Genomic DNA, 20601 nt, shown 5'->3' on the forward strand with positions numbered 1-20601 from the left:
ATACACTCCACGAGGGAACTCATATTCTAGTTCTGCAATGAGCTAACTTTTCAGGTGACTTTTGTCTCTGTTCTCCTTCCAGTGTGCTGCCAGAAGCCTGGGGCTCTGTGACCAGCCTGCCTTTGACGTTTGGTTTCCCATGGCTTCAGAGATTTTTGTATCACATTCAATACCATCCTGCCAGTGCCTGAGCACTGCTRGTTTCCTGACCAGGTGCTGGTCAGCACTCCCAAGTCAGAACAAAACAGCAAACGTATTGAAACTCAAGCAGAGAAACAGGCAAACTTACCCCCACTGCTTGTATAAGATAAATGCATCAATATCTGGGGAGCATCATGTGCCAGCTTCATACCCCTCCTCTATTCTGTCACATCCCCTAGCCTGGCCTGGATGGAAGWACTCGGAGAGTAAAACAAGCTACCCTGCTGCTGCAGGAGAGCTGAATGAGCTCCCCAGCACATCAGGCACGAAGAGACTTTCTCTGGCATTGAGCAGATGAGTCTTGTGCTCTCCCTTGTGGCATCTTCGCACCTCTCCGAATCTCATGTTCCTGCCTCTATGGATAGAGAGGCAATGAAGAGTCCTAATACAGCCTGATCTGGGGAGGAGAGGACAAAACTCAYTAGGGCATAGATTAACAGGTGGTTTGGTTTCCTTTTTCCATAGCTTAATGGGAAAAGGAGCCAATTCTCCTCCTTTCTTACTTGGGAGGCTGAGCTCCTGCAGCATAGAGCTAAGGCAGAGTTAAGTCCTTGCAAATCCCGGAAGGATGTCACAGGCTTCATAGGCTGAATACTTAAGTGCAGGTCAGATACTAAAGAGCTGGTTCAGAAACAAACAATCTGAAAGTTCTTTAGACARAAGACTCTGTAGTTAGTGGTTTGATTTGGAGAAAAGATTCAGTGCTGAGCAGTCCATTTCCATAGCTGCAACTGAATTACTTCCTTTGGGCAGTAGAAGATTTTGCTAAATTGGGAAGAATATTGCACTTTCAAGGAGGAATGTTCCCCTTGAAGAGCTGAATTCCATCTTTTCTTTGGCAGACATCCTTTGTGTTTGTAAAAATGGAAGGTAGGGACAAAGCTCAAACATACAGGTAGATGGTGAAGACACAGGTATAACCCCTATAATTTATTCATGGATACCAAATGTGTATCCAAACCAAGCTCTCAAAAATGAAGCTCTTCATGGCGCCAGTTTTGTATTGTATTTTGAACGCCTTGTTCTGCGTTTGCAAGCCCTGTCGTTCCTGTTACTGCTTTTTTTTTTTTTTTTTTTTTTTTTGATACTACCCTAGCCATTTTACTTTCTTCCTGGTGAGCAGCGGCAGGACTGTAAATCAGGTTTCCCTGTTTGTTGTTTGCCCTCGCAAGGGAGCAGTGTGCACGGAGCGGACCCGCACGCAGCTCGGGGAGGCCGCGGTTAATGACCGCTCCCCCCGGGCTGGGGCAGCCCCCCCGGCTGCGCAGCCACAAATCCTTCTAATAACGCTGGGTGTCGACAAGGCCGGGAGGTCACCGCAGGCTGCTATATATCAAGCTTCACCAGAAAAATGCAACTTTAGCTGAGCCGAGCATTTCCCGGTGGCGCCAGGCTCTCCAAGCCCTCATAAAAGGACTGTCTGCAGCCATCTACTGCTGAGTAATAACAGCCACCACCAGGCCCCTAAAATTATAAGGACAAATTAAATTGGCCCTTTCCATATTGTGTGGGACTTAAACACATGTTCCTTTGCTTGTTACAGTAATAGCAGGAAGCTATGTGCAGGRTTTTACAACGAGGAGCACTATGCTGAAGAAATTCACAGCTAAAAATGTTGGTAACAGGTTTGGGCAAATTGCAGTACAAATGCTCTTTGCTTCACGTCATTCTTTCTAATGTATAATAATAATAATGCTTTGTGCTCCTTTCTGCAGAGCTTTTGTTCTAGGATTCCAAAGCACTTTAGGAACAGTTAAAAAAAAAAAAAAAAAAAACCCAATGAGCTGAGTAAATATTATCCTTGTATCACAAATGGGGTGGACTGACAGAGTAAAGTAATAGAGCGGTTTGGAGAACCGGATTAAAGTATCAGCTCTAGCTCGCTGGTCCTTACTTCACTCCCAAAACAGATTAAAACACAAGAATCCCTTTCCACAGACCATCGTCCTCCCCAGTTTCTGGATTAAATATTTTTTCACATAATGTACGTTTTGAATGGAATTTATCGAAATGGTGCTTGATCCACGGATTAGGCATGCACGCTGTGTGACAGTCATTGCAACATCAAGATGTCAGTTTTCCCACAAATAGTAAAAATGTAATAGCAATTTTAATGGAAATTTTAAAATAAGGTTTTATAGAATTTCATTAGACAATACCATTTATATTTGGGGGGGAGCATTCATTAGCATTCTGTGACAGAGAGATAATTACAGGTTCTTTGGAAAGGTGCAGTAATCGCACTAACAAGCGCTCTTGTGCTTTTTCCTGACGCCTGCGATCGTGATGCAGGTACAGAGCTGTGGTCAGCACGAGGGGACGAGGCAGAGCGTCCCTGCAAGCGGCTGGGGTGGATTAGGGGCAGGTGGGCAGCAGAGGGCTGGCCTGACCCCGTTCTTCGGGAGGGAGGATGCCTAGGGCTCTTTCAAATGGCTGCTCATTTCAAATGTAAGGATTAATTTTCCTGGCAGAAGAATGTTTTGGATTTTTCGGCTGGTGGGAGAAGGGAGCCATTAATAACTGGTGCGATACAGCAGCGTGATTCCCTGGCAGTCTGAAGGAGTGTGAGTAAGAGACTTCATCAGGTGTTCTGGGGTCTCTGAGGTTTTGCTTGAGCCTTGGTACTGAAAATAGTCTGGGAATTCTTCGATTAAATTATGGACAAYGTGTCAGGCATAATCGAAGGGAGATAAATAACCCCTGGCCTCAAGGACCAGGAATAGCGCTCGGCATTGCGCACCTTGCCAGCATTCCTCGTAAGATCACAGGAAGGAACGTGGGGGGGGGGTTCCTTAAAAACAACTTCAGAGCAACTTCAACCCTCTTTTGCATTTCCCCTCTCTCTTCCTGAAGCATCATTTTCCAGCAGAAGAAATCTCAGCCTTCTCGCTTCTAATCATACATTTTGGAGAAGTCTGAAATCTTTCCTCTCATGTGATGTCAAAATGCTTTCTGTAAGAAAAGTGAGATGAAACTAAACCTCTTCATTTCTTCCCAGTTATTGGTGAACAAGCAAATTGGATTAAAAAGATACGAAGTTGAAGGAAGAAAAGTCCTTTTTTATTTTGATGAGGTAATGGATTTTTTTTTTTTTTTTTGTATTTTTTTTCAATGAAAGGCAAATGAGCAGCGGATCAGGCATAGATACTGTGTATTGCTGTTGATGGTCCTTTGTAGGTAAGGATCATGATGCAGCTTTAACTGCAGTTGCCTGAGCCTCTTTTGAGGTAGGTAGGTTTGTGTTTTTGGTTGGAAACCAAACCATAAGGGTGACAGGTGATTAACTTCAGTTCATATAAGATCTCTGGGAGGATGACACTTAATTTTTTGCCTCAGAATAATCTGACCTTCCAATACAGTTAGCCTTGTTTGAAGGTTGTGGTAAAAATGCTGTCTAATTCAGATCTCACAGCACATACCTGAGAAGGGGAGATGAGATCTCTCCTGCCGTGGTGCCATCAGTAAGTTGTTAGCTAATTGCATTTGCAGGCCCTTTGACAAGAGTGATGATAGCCAAGCCAGGGAACGCAGCTTGAGTTCCAGGTTTAACATTCTGATGTTGTATGTCACGTACATGCTTTAAAGGTCAGCAAAATATCCAGTTGGACTTTTATTTCATTATCTTTTCCTCTATACCTAGTACTGGCGGGTGTCCTTAATCTCGCAAAGTGCCCAGCATAATGTGCTACATTAGGGGCACATACTGCCTGTTATTTGTCTCTCTTTTTCATTTAAAATGTGATTTCTGTTGCAACAAATCCTTTACATCGCTTTATACAGATTCCTAGCCAGTGTATGACCTGTGTGAAGTTTCAAGCTTTCAGAGAATATATAGTTGGGAAAACAGCTCCTGTTCCCATCAAAGTGTATGATTACTATGAGCCAGGTAGGTGCTGCTTTCCTTTGATTTTTGCCAGCTTTAGAGCTCTAGCCATGAAGCTTAATTGTGATTTCTAATTCTTGCTGGCCTGCAGCTTTTGAAGCAACTCGTTTCTACAATGTGAGTGAAAACAGTCCCTTGGCTCGAGAGCTCTGTGATGGGCCAACATGCAACGAGGTGGAAAGTTCAGCTAGCCAGTGGGTTGGTAAGTTGCACCAAAGCCTAGCAGATATTTTGGAAAACAGAACCCAAAGAAATGCAGTTGAGGAGTTCAGGACTCAAAATGATGTTTAGAAAAGTATTCTATGCCAGTATCTCTGTTAGTAGAAGGTTTACAAATGTCTCTGTGATAGCAACATTAAACTTAGGACAGCTAAACAGACCAATGTAGTCTGACCTCCTGTCACCAAAGTGATTATTATTATTAGATGCTTCAGAGGCAAGATATAATGTATAATTCTGCAAGAACCTGCACAAAGTGAGATGTGATAATAAACATAAATGTAAAAACTTTTTTAGTGCAATTTGGTTGTCTTTCTCTAAAATATCTCGTATTAGAGAGTTCCACAATTAACTGTAGGAAGGTGAAACTCTTTCACATGTCAGTGATAGAAATAACTTTCCCCAGAAACTGTCATTTACTTTCTAGCTCATATGTTTTACAAAACTGGGAGAGTTGCGTTGTCCTATATCTGGAATCTGCTGCAATCTGGTTCTCTCAGAAAGACAGCTTTAATCCCATAGCTTTTTACTTCACTAAGTTTGTAATTTCCTATGAGAAGCCTTAGGGAATTCAACATGAAAGCATATGTCAGAGAAATAAAAAGTTATCACCTGCTTTTCTCCTTCCCCACACTGTGCAAAAATATTCTTTTGGATGTTTTTGCTTTCTTTTCAGGCTTTGTTCACTCTGGACCATGCAATAACATTTTTGGCTGCTTGGAGGATGAGTATTTTGAGCAATGCATGTGTTCGCGAGACTGCGGCTATGATGGGGAGCCTGTATGTGCATCAGATGGACAGATTTATCAGAACCATTGCCAGATGGAAGTAGCATCATGCAGGAATAATACAAGGATAGAACAGATACCCATGTCTCAATGTTCTGCCTGTAGGTTTCCTTTGGTTCCCTTTTCTGTTATGATCTAGTTGCAGAACACTACAAATCCTCCTCTAAGCAAATGATTGATTACATCTGTGTAGTAGGAAAAAGAGGAGAATCAAAAACCTCCTATTAGTGTTTTGCTACTCATACTACAGGAGACTTAAATTTTAAGAGCAGCTGCCATCTTGCTTTGCTCAGAACAACTAGATTTTATGAGTATGCTTTACTAATCAGAATGAACTTCGGAAGAAATTAGTGATACTGTTTATCTGAACTGAAGTGATAATCCTAAATAAAAATAATGTCCATGAAATGTAATATTTTGTGGGGACTCTGCATGTGCTTCCAAGAAGTGTGTTGTGGCAACTCAGTGAACTGTACTACCTCCAGAAGTGCAAATGTTTTCTAGAGTTTTGTTACCAAATTTTATGACCACTGCATTTATTTTTCTTTTTATTCACAGCCAAGAATTTACCAGAAGAAAGGGAGACACACTTCCTCACAGCTGAGCAACCCAGTGTTCAACAAACTCCAGCAGGTAATATCATACCTTTGCATTTGTCCAAGGCCCTTTTTCTTTAGAAGATTAGAATTTATCATCCTGTAATTCTGCAAATATATATATATATGTGTGTGTATATATATATATATATATATATATATATATATGGCTCTTAAGCTCATTTAAATAAAGTTGCTGAAATTGTATCTTCATGTTTTAGAAAAGAAAAAATATATCCAGAAATCAGATAAAATGAAGATGTCAAGGAAACTTAGGACGATAAGTCTTCAACACCAGTCTAGCTCTTCTAGTCCTTTCCAGAAAATCTTGCACAATACCTGATGCCTTCATCACACRTGCAAGATTTAAGTAATTGTTCATAGGAATAGGCGAGTGACCCTACTATTTGCTCAGCCTTGATATAGTTGAACAATAAGGACTCTGTGATCTTTTTTTTTTCAACATTAAGCTGGAAAGATCCTGTTTGAAACCAGGCTGATGTAATCTGTCACAACAAACAACCGAACAGGACAACAGACCAACTCAATACAAGACTCAGAGTCCAGGTGGATTGACTTTACCTTTAGCAGTTCTGTACAAAATTTGAGCTGGCAGTCCTGATCCTCTCAGAGCTGCTGTTTGGAATAAAGGGCCTTAGTGAGCAAAAATGTTAAGGTCAGTAGATGGAGCAGTCAGGAATTTGGCTGCTCATTTTATTTGGTGCTTACATTCATACTTTTTTTTTTTTTCCCCAAGACTCATGTCGAACTTGCTCATGGCTCACAATAAATCTCACCAAGAAGCAGTGGAGGGTCAATAGAATAGTTTGTTTCATGCTGTTTCTAGTAAATAAACTGGACTAGATTTTTCCTGGCTGCTTTCCACTCATTAATTCTCCCCTGGCCTCTAACTCTCCCAACAAATTGGTAAAACAAGTTAATTCTTCAAGAGAAGTCTCTGCCTTCTCTTGTCCTCCTTGCATCAGGATTCAAGCTAGCATGTGTCTATACTGTAAGCCAGCCTTATGTTCTTTGCCCTTTCTCTGCTCTACAGAAGTTGATGGGCAGGTTTTTTTCATTAAGGTGTAAAAGCCCGGTGAGTGTTCCATTATGATCATTTCTATCGGTTATCCAATCTCGGTGTGTTTTAATGCCTTTCCTGTTTTYTCCTCCTTTTGAACCTGGACTTAGAGTGAATGTATCTCAGACTGTTAGAGTAATGGAAATGAGTGCTTGTCTTTTATTTTGGAGAAAAACAGTATACCCAACATGGAAATTCTGTATGTAATCTGAAGTTTTTAAMGCAGTGGTCCCAAACTGCTCTGTAAAACACTGCTGGTATGCAGGCTGTCAGTAAGCCCAGTAGTCTTTCAGGAAGCTAAATAATAACAGTAAAGCAACAATAGTATATAAAATTTAAATAAATATGTAAACATTATATTAAGTGAAGTAAGAGCAATCAGTAAAAGATCAGTAGGCTATGGTGGCCTGTTTTGCTGTATGGCATTTTACACTTTTTTAATCTCCATTAATATCCACCTTTGTGCTCTAAGGATATGTTGCTAAAGCAAAAGCATTTAGGGCTGGCTGTGTTGTAGGATCTATCAGTGTTAAATTAGAGAGTCTCCTGGAAGACGGATGCTCTTCTGAACTGAGCTGTCTGAGCAGCCATGGCAGAGTGAGCATTCAAAAATAAAACAGGCTAAATCCTGCATCAGGAAAAGTGCCCAGCATGTGATTTTCATTAATCCTCTGGGCTCCCCTCGGGTCAGCCACACGGTACATGAATCAAAGTTTAACAAATGAATGAATCCCTCCTTATACACAGGTCTCATTTGGACTCACTGGTTTGTTATCATTGAAGCATGTGATTGGTTTAAGTCGACTCAGGTGCTCTGAGTTTCTAGTGAAAGTTCAGATGAGCCGTGTCTAAATCTGTGATTTCCTAAAAGGATGCAAAACTCCAGGARCCAAATCAAGTTTAGGGCAGGTTGTTGAAACTGCCTCAGTGTGTTAATCTCCAGGAAATACCATTTTCTTGCAGAACCTTGTGGTGTTTATATTGTCTGCAGTCCTTCTGTATTTGCCATATGACTTGTGCAGGCTCAGCTTGGCTTGATTGATGCTTTCATTGTTAGCTCTTGTATATGTTACCCCAGCAATGGAAACAATGAGAGACAGCTTCCTTCCAGCAAACAGCGGGGAGCTTCGTAACGCGTTTGGGCTCACTCTGACAAGCACTAACTTGCAGTGTAGTTCATTTACTCTAGTGACTTAGGTAGTTTAAACAATAGCTCTTGAGTTTTGCTCTTCAAGGTAAGCAATTGTATATTGATGATCCTGAAAAATCAGGATGCAGGGCTTCTTGCAGCATCTTGCTATAGTCAAAGCGTTTTACACTGCTGTTAAAAAGTCTGCAACAGATGTTGCAGCAAGTGAGCTGGAATGGCTTGGGTTTGATCTTAAAACTGTTTGCAACCTTTTGTGCGCAGATAGGTAGGTCCTCTTTGCATCTTAAGAAATATTCTTTTGATTTAGAGGGAAATGTGCGTGGTGATAAGACTCAGCTGAGATGAACACTAAGGTGGGGCATTTGTGTGTGAATCCCCATCCTCATTTCTTCTTTCTCACAAGTGAACTRCTGAGACACAGAGGTATGGAACAAGTTTTTTGAGTGGGGACTCAGCTCTGCCCATTGAGGCTCTGCTAATATATTTCCTTAGGTCATTCTAGTCCTGTTTGTTTGGACTGAAAGCTCTTTGGGCAGGATTTTGGTTGACAACCARACTATTAGTATCTTAATAAAACCAAAGACAGAAAGGCACTCAAGATCTTTGTCATACTAGGGTAGAAAAAATACTGGGTGGATTTCAGAGCTTCAGGGATCCTCAGCAGCTCTGATACCATCTCTGGTGAAGTAGTGCTTCARTTGCTTCCATAGTTTGTAATATTGTTCTGAAATTGCCTATGTCTTCTCTGCCCAAAGTTAAAAAGGTATTGCTGGTGGTGGTGGTAGACAGTATATTGGTATCWTAGAAATATTGCAATTCTAAATGTATTTGATGGAAAAGCAATGAAAAACTACTGGTACTATGGTATCAGTGCTGCTGTTCTTGCACTCTCTATTGCTCTGAGCAGTCAGGCCACCTAGCTTCATGCTGTCTGACCCTAGCCTTCTCCCCGCAGCTGGAGGCATGTTATTGTACAGTTCTGCTCTAGCAGTTAGAAGGACCAGGAGCTGGAAGCAAATTCTTGGTGGTATGATGATACTTTAATTTGGTGTAATTATTATTTTTAAAAAAAAGTTGTCACCCATCACTAGCTCCTAACTGGAACATCAGAGTGAATTTTGCCTTCAGGTGGAGTCATCCCACGACACCCCCTAGCAGGGACATTATTCACAGGAGCATTGCTTTTTTAGGATTGATTGGACTGGCTATGGGCCATTTTTCCTTTCACCCCATCAGTATTCAACAAACATTGGCTTAGGCACAAACATTTAGAGATGGGGGAGTGGTTTGCGTGCAACAGGAAATGTCGGTCTTTCGACTTTGCTTTGCCTCCAATGCTGCATTCCTAGGAAAAGTGAGGTCTGTGATGTTAATTCCATCCCTGGTGGACAGCAATCATCCATTCATAGAACGACCTCATGATCTGGCAGGTTCTCATGTGGAGAAGGCCAAGGAGAAGTGAACACTGAGACTGACTCTCCTTTCAGGCAAGTGTTCTCTTGCATAGGACTGAGCCTGTTGCTGGAAGGATGTGGGAGGCAGCAGGGAAGAGCCTTCAGAAACTTTATTCCTAGAGAACAAACATTTTCAGAGGCTTTGAAGAGTGTTCTCATTAAATAGAGCAAATTTTTATGGTGAGACTCTTCCTCCCTGTAGCAGCTATATTTAAGTCATCACTTTGGATTAGAGCAGTAGCTTTAGAAAGCAAATAGGGATGTTGGGCAGCTGACTCGAGGAACAGCTTAGAAAACAGGGAGCTATTACAATTCTTAGAAGTTCTATCTTGTAGTCTTACCCTCTGGACAGTGAGGAATCACCCGCAATAGAGAGTTGCGATGTTTTTTTAAAGCAGAAAATGCACTGTGTGAGTGACTTGCCAATGTTTTACTGCAGAGTGGAGCGAGAGCAATGAGGGTAAATATCTATTTTTAAMTGTGATGTGTTTGTTCCTTTCTTAAATGATGGAAGTTCCTTAGCAGTATGTGACTGCTGAAGAAGACATAGCTACTACTAGTTAGGGTTGAGGGAGAAGACAAGATTTTTGATGTAGGTGTCTGGTTGATGAGGCTGAAATTTGCATTCTGATTGGGCTGAAAAGAAATCTTTCTCCATACACCGATTTCTATGACATGCACCAATAAATTGCTCTAGCACACTCTGCCCTCTAGCTTTGTAACTGATTTTTTTAAAACTAAGGTTAAAATTCCAGTTTCTTTGCACGTAGTCTCAAAATATTTCATTAAGGCTGCATCTGCTCTCTGCATAGACATAGCAACAATGACAACAAAAAGAAGGGAAGTGGGTTTATCTAAAATCACATGGAGAATCAGAAGAAGGCTTCGTTAATGAAATGGTCCTTGATTCCCACATTGCACCTCTTTAGATGATTTGGTCTCTCCTTAACTGAGGTATTCAGCTTAAGACCTAGTAGTCGAAGAAGAATGGTGTATTTTCAGAGTGCAGTTTGTCTGGTGTTCCCAAAGACACCCCTTGCCTTTATTTAGCTATATACAGATCTCAGGGTGAATTGATTGCGAACTTACGCACCTCAACTACTGCCTAAAATTATATACTTTAAAGTCTCTGCTGAGACTTCTCAAGTTACATGACTCTTTTCTACAATTCCTTTTACTTTTTCCAGTGCTCAGATCTCAAAGGGAAACTGAAGATTCTGATTTACAAGAGCTTTTTTGCTTGCATCTGAATCTAAGCATGCAAGGATGGGTTTGCTGACATACGTTGCCTGCTTTACCGCTGTGGTGTACTCATTTGGCCCAAGTACATTTGCCTCCCTGATTAACACTCCTTCCCTCTTGTGTCATTCCCCTTCTCTCAGTGATGCAATATGTGCTGCTGAAGTGTAGTTTCTTTGGCTAAAACACAACCTGAGTCTCTKTGGTTTCCTTTCCAGCAGAGGAAGGCCCTCCACTACAGTCAGATCTGTCATATTACTCCTATGAGTATGACCCAGACCCTTACGCCTCTGAAGCTGACATTTTTGAGATTGTGGCAGAACTGACWACAGCAAGCACGTTAAAAGAAGCGGACAAGATTCAGGAAGTAGTGACCACAGTAGAATGGTGAGCCAGAGAGCAGGGAATCTAAATCTGGTTTGAGAGATAAAATATAGTGTTCTAACTCACATGTTGGATTAAATGTATTCAGATCCTCAGAAGGGATATTCTGGCAATGGATTTGCTAGCCTTCTTGGCAGGAAACAAGATTTTGTTGGGACAGTGCATAGGTCTTAATGGCCTGGGTGTCCCTATCCCTAGCACAATAAAAAAGTGACCCTTTAAGCTTTTCTCTGCCCATGCCCAGTGATGCTTCACAAAGACATGTAATATAAAAGTGACTTTTCTTCATTATGTTCTCTTTTCAACAGAAATACATAATTTAAATAAAAAGAAGAGGCTCAGAATGAACTCCTGAATGAGTTTGTTCCTACAGATGACCTGCTGCAGAATGGAAACCAAATGATGACTACTTCCTGATGCCCTCAGAACTGTAGGCTTTGCTGCCCCGTGGGGGGGATCTGGAGCTCTAAGGGAGACACTCAGCATTATTTCTCTGTCAGTTTTCCTGCCTTTTGTGCATCGTCTTAGGAATAATTCCAAGGATCGGAAACTAATATGCTGTCCCCCTCTAGGTGAGAACAGGGGCTGGAATTCAAACCTGTAGGCCACTTCAAAGTGTTTTCTYTTTTACCAAGATTCCACAAATGCCGTTTCCTAGCTCCATTTAGAAGCTAAGTCCAGGCCCTGTGCTTAGCTGAACTGCTGTTTGAGGAAAGATGGCTAAGGAGTTTTCTCTCAAATTATAATAAAAATCAGTGTTTTGCTAAATATAACATAGCAAGAGGCTAATCGTCTTCCCCAGCCCACAAGTCCACCGCACCCACAGTACTGTCTCACGAGAGAGAAACTTTCCTAATGCCTCCATGTTCATCGGAGTTGTTTGGAGGTCCATTTCACAAGAGAGCTGAAATCTGCTGTCAGACTGACAGGGCTGGAAAGCTCCGCGGTCCACAACGTGGCTGTGAGCTTCGGCCAGGGAGCTCGTGAGCCATACCAGTGACGAGGTCAGGTAGGTGAGCCCCCTTCATGTTGCACTAAGTGCTGACAAGTGCTGCGTGCAGCCTTCTCAGCAATGCAGCCCCCTTTCCTCCTTGTAACCCTGACCTGAAAATAAAACTGACTCAAGGTAGGGTCCTTTTAAATGTTTGCCTGATCTTACCAATCACTTCTATTCAGCTTCCRCCAGGGCCTCCATACAATGGTTGTTTTGGATATGGTTAACGGCGCGCAGTCCGTATGGCTCTGGGTCTGCTGGCCAGTGCAAACTGCCCTGGAGTCATAGCAGCTGGACTCCCTTAGACTGACCTGCCCCAAGCGATGTGGTGAAACAAGAAACTAAAGCTTTGTGCCTCCAAAATTTTGGGAGCCAATATTTTTTGGTTTCCCTTCTTGCCTGGAGCAGCGTCCTCCTCTTTGGATGAGTTACATGCAATTGCCTGTTGCAAAATAGTGTTAATATTTTATCTTTCTGCTTCCATTGTTAGCAGGACCCAGAGTGGGGTGGAAACTTCTTTTTGAGAGTGTTTATTGGTGAACGGAAACAGGAAAAAGCCCAACTCCATTCATTTTTAGGGCTTGTTTATACAGGAACCCTGACAAAATTATATCCCAGCATAGACATTCCATTCCAGAATAAAAGCAATTTTATTCCAGAAAAATGTCTACATGGGGACAAAACAGGAGGTATCCCAGAAGCTGGGCATATGTAGTTTCCAGTCTTTTTTTTTTTTTTTTTTTTTTTTGTCTGGGCCAGATATTTGCAGAATGTAGCTGACATGATGAAAGTCTGGGTCTTGAAGTTCCCAGAAATTTCAGAACTGCTTTTTTGGCAAGTTTCCAAGCCTTCTTTCACGGCTGCTCTGAGCTCTCCTTGCAGCATTTTGACGTGGCTGCTGCCCATATGTACCCATTGCTTCTCAGCAGAGGCTTTTGCCACGTCTGTTCAGCGTGCATGAGCAGACTGCATCCTCGCTGTGTCCCACAGCACAGCAGAAGCACTGGCGGCTGCATTCCTGTCTAGCAGGTAAATAAATGCCTTAAAACTAAATTTCATCTCCGTGTAAGCAACTGGCCTGGCAGATGCTGGCTATTGTGTACACACACTGGACTGAGTCAATATTTATCCTCGGGGTAAATAACAGACCTAGTGTGAGCTGCAACAAGAGTGTGGGTTTTTTCTGTCTTTTCCCCTAAATATCAAAGCTGCACAGTACAAACCCTGCTGTTTGCTGGTTCAAACCTCAGTTTGATGCTGGGAGAATGAGCCATTTAGTCACCCTGATGATTTCTGTGTGACTAGCTTCCCAGAGAAGGTGGGATCTATGCTCTGGATTCTCCAGCCTCCTGTCCTTGGTCCCTTTCTGGCTTTAGTTTCTTTGTCACATCCACTGAATGTTTTTAGATAGATATTTGAATATCATTTTATATTGCTTGGTCCTCTCAGATCCTTGGGGAGTCAAACAGCATCACTACTGGGGACAAGGAGATGAAGGTAGGGAGCTTCAGCCAAATACTAATCTCTACTTCATTTCTCTCGAGATCTGTTACATGCAATGTACTAGTTCAAGATGCAAATGTCTTCTCGTTTGCTTCGAGCTGAATAATTTCTTCTGGTGGCACCAGCCCATCGATCATGGCCTTGTTCTGCAAGGTCACTGTGTGTCCATGTGCTAACCTGTTTGGGGCAGGGGAGTCTTGCCTCTGTTTTATCACTAGAGGAACTAGCAGAGAGACTCAGGTTTTCCAGAAGACTGAGACAAAACAGGCTTAGCATCCTTAAATGAAGGCAGTTAGAGCAGGACACTGCATGAGGTAAGGTGCTAGAGTTCCTGTGTGCCGGAGCCTTGCGTCACCTTGGGTGCTTCTTCATGGCTGTGGCACTTTCAGGGCCTATTCGCTCTTCTGCTAAAGGATAAGTCTTGTCCTGTTCCTAGGTACCTGTTGGCAGCCTCTGCCTCCCCCCATGCCAAACCAAATACTTTCTGCAGTTAAAAAGCAGCCGTCTTATTTAAAGAGTTGAATAAAGAAAACTACACTATGGAGTTGTTGCTGCCTTTTCTCCTCCATCTCAGGAGTAATGGAGCAGAGAGGCTTTTGGCACATGGAGAATACCTTAGAAAAGTCTCTGTCCTCCAGAACCTGTCCACCCCAGCTGATGGTCCCACTCTGCACCCCTTTGCCTTGCCCCTGATTTGTTTTCACTGTTTCTTGCCATCATCATCGACTCTTTTATCTAGGAAAAAGAAATCAATACTCATTTTTCCTCCATTCTTTAAAGTCCTGGATGTACTACAGATACTCTTTAGGATCATGAGAACTGCTGCATACAGCACTCTTATCAGATTTGATGTTATTCATAGGCTTTGGCGCAGTTGCGACTGAAGCTTATCAAGTCGCACACCAGTCTCTGAGAGCACAAGGACATCCCAGCACTGAAAACTCAGGCTCTAACTTTGTGAAGATTAGCCCATCATAATTTGGAGAGAAGAGATTAATATTTTTTTTTCCCCCCACCAAGGAGGAAATCAATTTGGTGGTGGAGAGCCAGCACGAATGGCCAAGCTGCTGCTCCTTTGGGCTTGGACTTGTTTCTGGCTTGGACACACCTGCCTTCCTCTGCCAGAAAGATGCTTCTCCTTTCCTTTCTCTGATTGTCCCTTATTGCAAAGGGAGAAAAGTGCCAGTGAGTTTTTTAAGACACAGATTCCTACTTCCATCAAGTTACATTACTGACTAGCTGCAGCAGTGCTAGTTACCGGTGATTTGTTTGCAATCCTTTTGATGAAATTAATATTTATATTTGTAACTGTACATTATGCAGAGTAATAGTTACCGTGATATTTATTTTAAAGTAATAGTTCCCTTGTCCATTCTTGTCCACATGTTTTGGTCTTGTCCCTCTCCCTCCTTCTTAATCATCCTCAGTAGAAAACAAGTATCAGAAAAATGTTCAACGTGCTTAAAGAACATCATTAAAAAACCAGCACTTGCTTTGCTGATGCTATTTAATGCACAGTAACCTGGATTTAATTCTTGTGATCATCTGTTTAGAAAACCTCAGTGCAGTGGAGTTTGTTTGTTTGTTTTTAATACTTGCTATTTCTGACTGAGTGACAAGAGCCCTGGCTTGCAGCTTGGCTCCACCAGGTCTCCTGCAGTCGGTAGCTGGCACATCCCCTGCATTTCCAGCACTGCACCCTTAGGAGGTAGACTCTAGTTTTCACCAGCATTTCACCCCCTGCATACATGTACACACAAACAGCTCTGTGACAATTTTTGGTTTATTCACACAAATCTTAGCAAGTCTGAGTCCAGAAAAGGGTTTGTTTTAGATTTTGATAAATATTTTATTAAAAACGGATTTTAAAACAATTCTGTCTGCTTCTCTTCATTCCCATTGCAGGCTCTGAACTGGTTAGACCATATTTTTATGCTGAGGACAGAAGTGATGCGTCTTAGCGTTGTCTTTGTCTTCCCCCAGCGTGTTTTGGGAGGGCCTCGGGAGTGAGGAGCTGGGACGGAGGCCTCACACCAGTGAATCTTTGGAACTTTTTTGAGGGAGCGTTTCTTTGGATGTTTTTAAAGATGTGGTGGTTTGTTTGCTGCGATTGAAGAATCTTCTCCTCACCTTCTCTCGGAAGTCTTCAGAAACGTAGTAGTAAACGAAGGGGTCGGCGCAGCTGTTGAAGGTGCTCACGGCCAGGCTCACCATGTAGCTGATATAGGGGTCACCATACAGCTTGGAGCAATAGCTGGAGTAGTGAACAAGGAGGAGAATATTGCTGGGCGCGTAGAAGGCCACGAGCGTGACCAGCACGAGAGCAGTGAGCTTCACGGAGTAGGAGTACCGCTTCCCGCTTTCCAGGAGGGCTCGCAGCACCGAGCAGTAGCTGAAGAGCGTCACCGCCAGCGGAGCGAGGAAAGCGCAGGCGATCAGGCAGACGAAGTAGTAGAAGTAATACCGGTCGTCCTCGTGCCGGGGCAGAACGTCGTGGCACAGGGTGATGTCCGCTTCGTACAGGGGGTACGACTGCCGCTGCAGCGTTAGGGGCAGGGTGAGGGTGGCGGCGCAGAGCCAGACGGCAGCGCAGACGCAGGCGGCGAAGGCAGGGGTGCGGAAGGAGCGCGAGGAGAAGGGGTGCACCACGGCCAGGTACCGGTCGACGCTGATACACGTGAGCAGCAGCACCGAGCAGTACATGTTCCCGTAGAAGAAAGCTGTGGTGAGGCGGCACAGGCCTTCCCCAAAGGGCCAGTTGTTCCCCAGGAAATAGTAGGAAATCTTGAAGGGCAGCACCAGGAYGAGGAGCAGGTCCGCCGCGGCCAGGTTCATCAGAAAGACCGTGGAGGTCAGCTTCTCGGCCCTGGTGGCCAGCACCCAGAGGGCCAGCCCGTTGGAAGGCAGCCCCACGAGGAAGACGAGGGTGTAGAGGCAGGGGATGAGCCGCACCGTGACCACGCTCCTCAGCTGGGAGCGCGAGGCCTCGCGGATCACCAGGTACGTGGTGTTGTCTACTGTCACCTTTTCCCCGGGAATGGCACGAGGACACGGAGCGTTCTCTGACACGGTTACCTGCTCGCTGGTGCTGTTTTGGGAGTAATCTGTCAGGGCAAACAGTCTGTTACCTGCTGTTTGTGCGGTTGCCCGCGTACTGGCACRTTGCAGAGCAGGCTGGATATGCACCACCTACCCCAGGCTCTCAGGTTTTGCGTTTTACGTTGGGGTCCCTAGCACTGAGAGCATTTTGCAAACTATACAATGGGCAGAAAAAATGACAGACGGAACCAAGTGCACAGGAGTAACTGTCAGTAACCGGCCTGCCCCGAGCAGATGATCTGTTCTGAGAGGYGCAGACGCTACTTTCCTTCTCAGACCTGTCCTGCTCTGGTTGGTATCTGCTGCAAGCCCGCGTAAACTTGCACAGTTCCTCCGCTGTGTGGTTTCCCTCAACTCACAAATGATTTTTGTGTCATAGTTATCAGCAAGCCTAAAGGAGCACCTGCTCTGGGCAGGTTCTTTGAGAAGAATCATAAAACCTGGAGCCTCCCCAGGGGAAAGCTGTGGCCGCAGGAGCCCAATTTTGAGCTGAAGGCTTTGGCTTCAAGCGCTCCCTGGTTTACTTCTCCTCTAATATGTTCCACCCCAGTTTCTTTCTCTTCTCTTCCACAAGCATCTTCTATCACCTCCTGCTTCAACTAGTGTCTGCAMCCATCTCAATTAGAGCGTGCATCCATATGACAGCTTCACAAAAATGAGTTCTCAGGGTCCTTATGAACATACCAAGTATCTAGTGCTTTAAGAAGAAGGAATTTTTCACCCGAATGTATGCACTCACCATCATAGTCTGGAGAGGCCAAGCAGAGTCCCCAAAGGGCACAGCACAGCACAAGCCTGCGTGACAGCCGTCCATCGCTGAGGCTCTCCATGCTGGAGCAGGAACCAGCCAGGCACTGCCGGGCTCCGAGCTGCATGGGGGTGGCGGTGCCGCTGACCCTGCTCACGCATTTCCTTCTGACAGTCCTTAACTCACGGAAGCACCGGGCTTATCCTGGCCRGAGCAGGATGAGGCATACGAGGGCTGTCACGACATTCCCGGCGTTCGCCTTGTCTAAGCTCTTGTCACTTAGCTCCTGTGTTGGCCRAGGCGGGGGGGGCATGAGTTCAGATCCACAGGCTGTCAGCGAGACTGCTTGGTTTAAGTGACTCATTTGGGTCTCCTTCTGCCTCCAGAATATTCCTGGAAACACTAAAGGTAGCCAGATTTGATGCAGCTTGAATTTGGTTTAGATGATAAACTGAATCCACCGTCCCTCAACGCCTCTAATCTCCTGCACCAAGCATCTCCCCACCCAAGAGAGATCCAGATGACCAAATGTGAGATCCAGGTCTTTCCCTACCACTCTGTTTCAAAAAGTTTCCAGGCAATGTAGCAAGGCATCAACCCCTCAGAGAAACATCAACCAAGTGCAGGAGAGCTTCAGGTCCAGACAGACCTCCCCGGCTCCCTGGGATTAGGGTTACGCAGGGCTCCTGCCGCCTCACGCTTGGCCGTTAATGGTTCTTAGTTTTCCCCAGGTCTGGCTGGGCCTTTCAGCGATCTCTTAGAGGAGCCTCTGTTTCTCCTCCTGCTCCCCACTTAGACAGGAGACAGAGCTCCTGCATCTTCCTTCTTGACCTCACTGCAGAGGTTCGTTGAAAGCCCTGGGTCTGAGCTATTTGCGCTGCAGTGAATCAGCACCAGCCTGGAGAGCTGTAGTAAGTGAACGGAGAGCGGCACGGTCCCAGGGTTCAGCGGAGGCACAGTGCTTCCGCTGATAAGCTACCAGGAACAGGGACAGCAGCTCCGGGCAGCAGGGAAGGGCCCCSAGGATGTCTCTGCTGCTGGGCAGATAATGGCGAATTTCAGCCACTCTTGTCCTGAGGAGAGCGGTGCTTGTCCAGAGATGTGCAAACTCCCCAGTAACCCCCCAGGAGGGCAGGGACTCCTTCTTGCTAGCTAACACCTTGGAGCAACAGCAGGCTGCTGTTGGCTGTATGGAGATGACCCCTGTACGGTTGTAAGAGGGACCCTTTGGGCTGACAGATGGTACCTGAACCTTTAGGATCCTTTGCTACTTGAACKCCTTGTCTTTAGCTCTTTGAATGTGGATCCCCTCCGTGCTCTGCCAACGCCYTCCGTGCGTTGCTGAGGAAGGTCCAAATCCTCTTGCGGCGCCTCTGTAAATGCCCCGGCATGACCACGTCCCGCAATCAGGGGCGCAGGCCAGTGGGACGGGAGGTCACAGCTTGAGAGGTTGCTGGGTTTTAGGCTTTTGCTCTCCAGTCTCCTGCCTGGCTCTGCAAGGGAGTAAACACAGAAGCTGGAGTCCGGGCAGTAGGAACTGTAAATTTGGTTTGGCAACCTGAGCAATAGTTCGTTTCTTTCTGCTCGGCTTATGAATGGCCTCTTCTGTGAAGGTTGCAAATCTGAGCCTGGCTGCTGTTTGATGAGATTCCTCTATTCCAAGGAGAAAATGATCCTATTTCCTTTGCTTTTGCCGTATTCCCACATCCTTGCGCCGAGCATGTTGAGAGGTGGAGTTCTACTGGCAGGGACAGGGAAGATGCAATGTTAGATGTTTTGCTTTTTGTGATTCTCTTAGGATTTATGAACCATTACAGAATGACTCATGTGGCCGCATATTTTCCATGCCTCAACCAAGATCCTTTCCATGCTCTGTATGCAAAAAATTAGACATAATCAGGTTCAGATAGTGTGCAAATCACAGCCCTGCTTCCTATGGCCAGGTCTCTGGAGTGGAGCAGAGAGAGGTTACTCATTGCTGTAGCCTTCATTTTTCAAATGCTGTGTGATCTTTAGTGACTGCTTTAGATGATACAGAACAGCTTGCTTGAAAATTCTAATGCCAGAGGTTTGTCACGGCTTGTTAACATCTCTTTTAGTTGTGTGATCCCTGTCCTGTGGGGTTACAATTTGGTTTTAAAGCTATTTATTGTGCAATAGATCACCTCCTGAGAGAAGGAACTTTTTTTTATTATATTATTATTTTTTTTTATTATTCTGTGGTTCTGAACCCAAAAGATGTAAGGCTGGAAAATGGGTTAGGGAAGGAGGATGTAAACACCACCAGGCCTGCCCCAAACGTACTTCTTTAATGCTTGGAGGATCAACATTTGGAAGGCAAATAGCCTCTTCATCTTAGAGCTCGCTATTCCTGCTCGGTTCCAGGGGCTCCAAGGAGTTCTTCAGCTGCAAGTTAGGAGATGTTAAGAGAGAAATCTCAGTGCAGCTAATACCTGCCCCAGGCTGAGCTTGCATTCGTGATGCAGACAGGAGAGGCAGCCAGCCATGGTGGCAGAGGCTTTGCCTTACAGCCAGCAGCATGGAGCATTTCCACCAGTGTCAGCACAACCTCACTTTTTCCATGAACGCAAGGCTGGCCCTGCCTTTCGCAGCCCCTGAGCGTGCCACCGCCTGAGCTTTCGCAGAACCACAAGGCACGGGAAGCTTCCACTGACCATTGCTATAAATAGAAATGACGGTCCTTTTAAGCAGGACCCCCTCCACACATCCCAGATTTGCCTTTGCCTTCCAAGAGAGGAATTGCAGGCTCTGGCACATACAGGATTATTTCATGCCTTGGCCACTCTCTTCCTGGCTTCACCATCACACCAACTGTGCCTCCTCTCACTTGGTCACGTCTCTTACTGTCACCCTGAAGAGCCAGGGAATTGCTCTGCCTCTGCCCCCTTCTGCTTGTCTCACAGGTCTGTCCCACTGGGATCCCACCCCGCACTTTTCACCAACCCTTTTGTGGTCATCTCCTCACCATTTGTAAGCCTTACGCTGGCATTAACACTTCATGGGAAACAATTGCTTTCAGAATTACTCTTCTGCCTGCATTTCCATTTTGGAGCCTAGAAAGCGCATGTGAAGCCATATAATTCACTGGGTATTGGATCTGTAACAGCTTCTGTGGCCCTTTCTCAGGAAGATGATGACAGTGGGGTGGGAGCTGCTCTGTGTTACACAGACACCTTCAGCCCTTCTCAGCACTGAGCCCAGGGCGATTCTGTCATCTTGGGTTCATCCTTTAGCATGGATA

The 20601-nt window shown here is 44.8% G+C and overlaps 2 protein-coding genes across 5 annotated transcripts in view; one reads left to right on the forward strand and one right to left on the reverse strand.

The window, feature by feature from the left end:
* CPAMD8 (C3 and PZP like alpha-2-macroglobulin domain containing 8) overlaps window positions 1-15366 on the forward strand; it is a 55750-nt gene extending 40384 nt beyond the window's left edge. For 2 of the 4 annotated variants that reach the window (XM_085313629.1, XM_085313633.1), the window contains 6 exons: window positions 3200-3274; window positions 3982-4087; window positions 4176-4286; window positions 4980-5192; window positions 5650-5724; window positions 10830-11002. In XM_085313629.1, the coding sequence (XP_085169755.1) occupies window positions 3200-3274; window positions 3982-4087; window positions 4176-4286; window positions 4980-5192; window positions 5650-5724; window positions 10830-11002 (753 nt within the window). Of the gene's footprint in view, window positions 1-3199; window positions 3275-3981; window positions 4088-4175; window positions 4287-4979; window positions 5193-5649; window positions 5725-10829; window positions 11003-11303 lie in introns of those variants that run through there. The other 2 variants (XM_085313630.1, XM_085313632.1) reach the window with 2 other exon arrangements.
* F2RL3 (F2R like thrombin or trypsin receptor 3) lies at window positions 15317-17568 on the reverse strand. Its single transcript, XM_085313634.1, has 2 exons — window positions 17331-17568; window positions 15317-16596 (listed from the first exon to the last, which is right to left on the reverse strand). The coding sequence occupies exons 1-2, from the start codon at window positions 17464-17466 to the stop codon at window positions 15521-15523; spliced, it is 1212 nt and encodes a 403-aa protein (XP_085169760.1). The 5' UTR covers window positions 17467-17568; the 3' UTR covers window positions 15317-15520.
* Between the last annotated feature and the right edge of the window lie 3033 nt (window positions 17569-20601).

The sequence above is a fragment of the Rhea americana genome, unplaced genomic scaffold (genome assembly GCF_003343005.1).
Source record: "Rhea americana isolate MKP2758 unplaced genomic scaffold, rheAme1 scaffold_390, whole genome shotgun sequence".
Lineage (NCBI taxonomy): Eukaryota > Metazoa > Chordata > Aves > Rheiformes > Rheidae > Rhea > Rhea americana.